At 51.9% G+C, this 5964-nt stretch overlaps 1 protein-coding gene across 1 annotated transcript in view; it reads right to left on the bottom strand.

Annotated features, from left to right (window-relative positions):
• Window positions 1-1120, bottom strand: part of LOC111151490 (membrane primary amine oxidase-like) — a 12542-nt gene extending 11422 nt beyond the window's left edge. The window contains exons 1-2 of the mRNA XM_022509504.1: window positions 1023-1120; window positions 243-364 (exon numbers count right to left, since the gene is read on the bottom strand). Coding sequence (XP_022365212.1) covers window positions 243-364; window positions 1023-1120 — 220 coding nt within the window. The remainder of the gene's footprint in view (window positions 1-242; window positions 365-1022) is intronic.
• Between the last annotated feature and the right edge of the window lie 4844 nt (window positions 1121-5964).

Raw genomic sequence — 5964 nt, 5'->3', positions numbered from 1 at the left:
GCTGGCTCTGGCTGGGGTGTGTCCAGGGCTGGGCACTGGGGGACATGAGGGGGCAGCGGGGAGGCTCGCCGGGTTCACCTTCCCTTTCCACTCCCTTCTCACTCCCACCTTCACCCAAGCCTGTCACCAGCACACTACACAGGGAAAAAATAATGAAGATAGCCATAGTTAAGTCTTGTGGACGGTCCTTAGGCTCCTGAATCATTATGCAGAATGGGAAATACAAAGAGAAAAGACAGGACCTGGGAGCATGATGTCTTTGGGTCTCTGGAGTGTCCTGGTCTCTGAGTAGTGCTGCTGGGCAGGAGGCGAGATGGGCACATTGACGATAAGCCGCCGAGGGCAGATGGAGGTAGGGGTGGAGCTGGACGGGGCCAGGGGTCAGACAAAGCTCAGGAGGTGGAGCTGGAGTAGGAACCTGGACTTTAAGTGGCCCACGTAAGCCTCTGTCCCCTTGTTCCAAATCAAACACTCAGGGTCAGGGTTGGGGAACCAAGCTGGGGGAAGGGTAGGTTTTGGAAATAATACAGCTGGGGGGAGGCAAGAGGAAGAAGAAACGGGAACAGAAAGGGACTGTCCTTGGGTTCTTCCTCCACTCTCCAGGTAGAATCTTTTTCCTCGGTACGAGCTTGCGAGCGAAACGCACCTGCCCACCCCTACCAGCAGGCTCGAGAGTAATGCTGAGAACACAGAGCACCTGGGGGGAGCTGGGAGGCTGAAGCGCGGAGCCAGATCTACAGTGGGGAGGCTCTGAGCACCCTAGATCACTGGAGAGCAGTGCATAGGGTGTGGAGCCAGTCAGAAATTAAGGTGGTGGGGGGCAGGTGCAGAGTGTAACAGAAAACTCCTCGTCTCTGCTTTAAGTCAGACTGATGGGCCAAGTCAGAGGTCAGGGGGCTTGGCAAACTGGCTGTGGAATTAATTAGAAGCCCACAGCCCTCCACTTCCAGGAAAACATTGCAGAGGCAGAGGGGGAAGCCACCTCCCTTCTTTGCTAGGTCATGGGAGGAGGCCACACTCACCTGGGCAGCCAGGTCCCCAGGGGAACAAGAAGAGACTGAGGGTTCCCCGGAGGGCACGTGCTTCCCTCATCAGCCTGGGGGAGAATCCTTTCCAACATGGACCTGCCCAGGAAGATTTGCCTGGGAAGACATTAGATCGACCCTGCAAGCGGAATATGTTCATCAATGGGAGGTGGTGGGGAAGAGGAAAGATACGATAGCCAAAGGAAACAGAAGGTTCAAAATGTAGAGAAACTCGAAACAGCCCGGCATGGGCAGGAAAGGGCCAAAAGGTCTGTGTATTTGGTGTGAGGCGGGGACAAAATGGGGGGAAGAAGAGATCAGATCAGGAAGTTTTGTGTGGTACGCGTTTCAGGCAAGGTCCTAATTGTGGGTAGACGGTGAGGCATCTCAGAGCTGGGAGAGTTGGCACAGGAGAAAGTGGGTGTGGGTCACCCCCAGGGCAGATCCCCCCTCCCCATCACTGCCCTAGCAAGGCTGGGCCAACCAAGTACCAGGGCACCAAGCTTGTTACCTAATATAGACATAAAGAAACATGACCTTTAATACCTACCCCTGAGTATTGGGGAGCAGAAGCCATACCCAGGGCTCCCATCCACTGAGCAGTAACATGGAGATGAAGGATTAGAGCACTTGCATCAAGACAGGGACAATAGGATTACTACCACGGAGGCAGGAAACGGGCCATGAGACCTTTAGAATATGAGGTACCAGAATCTTTTTTTGTTTTGTTTTGTTTTTGTTCTTACCACTGGCATTACAAGATACTATTGACTTTTTAAAAAAAAAAAGATTATCTATTTATTTGACAAGAGAGAGCACACACAAACAGGGGGTAGCGAGAGAGGGAGAAGCAGGCCTCCTGCTGAACAGGGAGTCCAATGTGGGGCTCGATCCCAGGACCCTGGGATCGTGACCTGAGCTAAGGCAGATGCTTAACTGACTGAGCCACTCAGGTTCCAGATACTGTCAATCTTAAAATTCTTTTGATAATGTTCATGTAAAAATATAGTATCTCATTATTTCATATTTACTGTACTACTGGAGACACTGACCATCTTTTCATATGTTTATTGGCTATCTGTAGATCTTTCGTGAATTGCTTAGTCATATTTTTGTCCCGCGCACAAAGATAAACCATTTATTCTCCTCCCCGCATTACAGGATTTTTTTCCTTCCGTGACCACAGTTCTTGGTCACGCTGCTTTGAAGAATGAAGAGGTAGACCAGACAAGAGTGGTGGGAGGTAAAGCAAAGTTTATTCGGCGATAGTAAAGTTTATCGAGCGACAGTACAAAGTTACCAAGGAGGGAAAGGACCTGAGAGGGTTGCCCAAGAGGGACCAGGATCTAATGTCGAGGGTTAGCTCTGGCCACAAGGCAGCACGCCAGCCAGGGAGCTTGAGTCTGGGCTCTTGGAGAAGTTACTGTCTCAGCTCCCAGCTAAGAACACATCATTTTGATGGCTGGGGTTTCTCTAACCAGTATTAGCAAGCAGAGGTCAAAAATGTTCGCTCTAGTGAGGTATCGTCAGACCCTCATATGGGAAGGTGGGTCACGATCAGGGAGAGTCCTTTGTCTTGGCTGGTGGGAGAGCTTGAATATAACAGAGGCCACCCCTGACACCTTCCCTATGTGTCTTGCTGTCACATTGTCCCCTCTGATATCATTTCATTCAAATCTTCCCAGCTGTCTGGTCAAAGACCCTAAAAACTTGCTGAAAAGGTGGCCCTTTTGAAGAATTACTCAGGAGGCAGGACCACAGCCCTGCTCCTCTCCTTGGGTCATATTTCCCTTTGAATAAATGTGGCCCCGGCCTCAATGAATGGGATGAGTTTATCCCCAGGAGCCAGAGTCCACCCCCAGTCTGCAGGCTGAAAGACTGGGCCCCAGAACGTGGTGTCTCAGCGGAGTTGCTGCCCCAGAGGCCCTGAGCGGTCAGCCGGGCCCACCTGGTGCGCACAGCTCATGCTCCTCTCAGATCTGCTTTGTAGGGAGATAGCTCTGGCTACAGTGTGGAAGGGCACCTGGGTATGGGACAGACCAGAGGCAGAGGGCCAGGATGAGACCAGCGACCTTGAGGACAGAGAAGAAGGCAAGAGTCTGAGATGTTTAAGGGCAGGTGTGATGACCGGGTGCCTTATTGGGTGTGGGTAGGTGAGAATGAGCCCAGTATCTTAGGTGACACAAAGGTTTCCTATGACCTGTTGGGCTTTTCACTAGAAAGGATGTACTTGCAGAACAGCAAGTTTAAGGGGGAACAACAAGGTTGAGTTTGAGGTGCTCCTGGGAAGTCCCAGTAGAGATGCCTAGAAATAAGGCGGTTGACTCTGTGTCTGGAGCATAGGAGAGATGTTCTAGAATCCAGATTTGGGCCAACAGCAAGCATTAGCAGTTAAAGTAAGAGAGGCCAAGATTGCCGGCAGAGGACTTTGGGACAGAGAAGACAGGAGACCCAAGACAGAGTCCTGGAAAAAGCCAAAGTTTGGGGCTATGTGGGCTGGTAGGGGAGCAGAGGTAAAGGAACCAGCGTGGAAGATGAGAAGCAGCAAAAACAGATGAGGAGGGGTCAGAATGCGGGGAAGTCAAGGCAGAGAATTTCAAGAAGGGGGTGGGCGATGTTGTCAAATGTCACTGAGCCATCCAGAAAGTAGGCGGCTGGAAAGGCCCATTGATTTTGCATTTAGAAGTCACTGGTGACCTTTGTCGGGGCAGCGTCTGGCTGTGGGCCAGCAGAGGGAGGGCAGTGGGTGGAGGGTGACTGCGGGAGGACACTCCTTGGAGGAAGGAGTTTTTGCAAAGGCACAGGCAGAGCAAAGACCTCCCCCTGCCCAGGAGATTCAGGGTCCCTGTGGAAGGCTTGGCAAGATGAGAGTGGAGAAGAACCAGTCAAGAGAGAGGGAGGGAAAATACAAGCAGAAGAGCGGATGGATAACTGAAGGAGAACCTTCTAGAAAGAGCCTGAAGGGCGGGGCTCCCCCTTAACCGGATAAAGAGGCTGTGGAATTACTGAGCCCATCCTCATGGCCAAACCCAGTCAAAGATGCTGTCAGGGGTAGGCAAGGTACTTTCTCTTTTAAAGGGGTTTAATTATTTTTCAAACCCACTTTGCACCATTTAAAGTCTACAGGGATGATCTAACCAATTACCACATAACCATACCAACTTCAGAAGAGCCTGATTGTTGGGTGGGATTTTTCTTCAGCAACTGACTTTCCCAAGCGATCCCATTAAATGAACTATAATGCTCTTCCATTAGGAGGTAATGGGCTGCTTGGAGAAAGCCCAGTCAGGGGCCAGAGATCCCACCTCTCTTTCCCAGCAACCTCAGCAGAAGGTGGGAGGAGAGAGGAACCCAGATGTGGGATTCTGATGGGGGCGCTCTGAAACAGGAGGCCAGACTCCCCAGAGGAGTCCTCCCCGGGGTCCCGGGGCCTGAAATGATGTCCAGGCCACCATCAGTTCTTACTTCTGACTCACTGCCCATGGTCAGGTCTTCTGTCAACTCCTTTCTTTGTATCTGGGCAAGAGGGAATGTCCTGAAAGGCAAATCTGACTCTTCTTACTCCCTTGCCCCAAATCCTTTCATGGCTCCACATTTTTCTTTAGGGTAACCGTGGCTTGCAGGAACATGCCTCATCTGTCCCCTGCCTGTCCCTCCAGGCTCTCCTTATAGCCCACATGCCCGGCAATGAACTTGGGTACTTCGATGGTGCTGCTTTGTCACCTTTTGGCCTTTGATCATGCTGTTTTCCAGCCTGGAAAGTTCTCTCCATTGTCCTCCTTGTCCCCAGTTTAGACATTTTGTCCCACAGGAAGCCTTCCCCAGCCCCTAGGATTGAGTCAGGAGACTCTGCTCTTGGCCTCCTCCCCCTTCCTTGCAGTCCTAACTGCAACTGTCATTTACTAGCCTCGCTCCTCCGAGGACAAAACCTGTGCATCTAATTCACTAACGTATCCTTGTGCCTCGAGTGGGCCTTGTCCTTAGAAGGCACGCTGTACATCTTTGCTGAATGCACGAAGGAATCCTCTTGCACTTGGAGCTGGAACCCTTCACAGGGGAAAGCAGAGGCAGGAGAATACATGTTGTGCCCCTTCCAGAGCATTCTAGTGTCTGTGTTCCTAGAGAAGTCCCAGCTATGCCCTCTGAGCTAAGCCTTAGGCTCCCCTCGTCCAGCTTCTCTTAGAGCAAGGAGCCCATGTCCTAGTCTAGCTTTGGGGGCACTGGTTCCTTCAGAACTTAACATGCTTGGTGAGTATACACTCTTGTCACTGGGTCACAAACACGAGGCCAACATTTGAAGCTGGCCTCAGTAGTCAAAGGAAGAGACTGGGTTGGGGAAGGGGGCTGGGGGTCCACCTTGCAGCCATCCTGACCCCAGCTGGGCAGGTGTTCTAACAATCTGCATGTCCCTCCTGCCTCCTCTCATTTGAGGCTGGGGCAGGAGTGGTAGTCCCCCTGGGGAGAAGTAGAGACACAATCACACACAGTCACATTTTCCGACAAAAGCTGGTGAACATGCACACCCACTCACACATAAGACCGCATATAAGCACTCATGTGCTTTGGTGTGGACATGGGTTTCAAGGTCATGAGATTCACATGGGAAGGAGTGGGGCGGACACCAGCATTCCATCTCTCCATTTCCCCCAGCTTCCCCCAGCACTGACTGCCCTGCGGCTGGCCATAAGGAGGAGCCACACGAGGTGGAAAATGGATCTGCATGTAACAGAGAAACTACTCAGGTCAGGGAGAGAGGAAGTACAAAGTCAGTGTTAGAGTCACAGCTGGCCATGGCGTCCATCACTTTTCTACTCTGTCCCAGTCTCCAGTCCCTCCTCTCCCTCAGTCTGTTCTCTCACTCCTGCTTCCAGCCCAGGCCATGCCGTAACTGAACTGGCCATCCCTGCCCCATTCTCCTCGCTCCAGTCTTCCTCCCTGG

Source organism: Enhydra lutris, unplaced genomic scaffold (assembly GCF_002288905.1).
Source record: "Enhydra lutris kenyoni isolate GAN:26980312 unplaced genomic scaffold, ASM228890v2 scaffoldscaffold26, whole genome shotgun sequence".
Taxonomy (NCBI): Eukaryota; Metazoa; Chordata; class Mammalia; order Carnivora; family Mustelidae; genus Enhydra; species Enhydra lutris.
The sequence above is the reverse complement of the archived record's forward strand: the minus strand, read 5'-3'. Positions and strand labels throughout refer to the sequence as shown.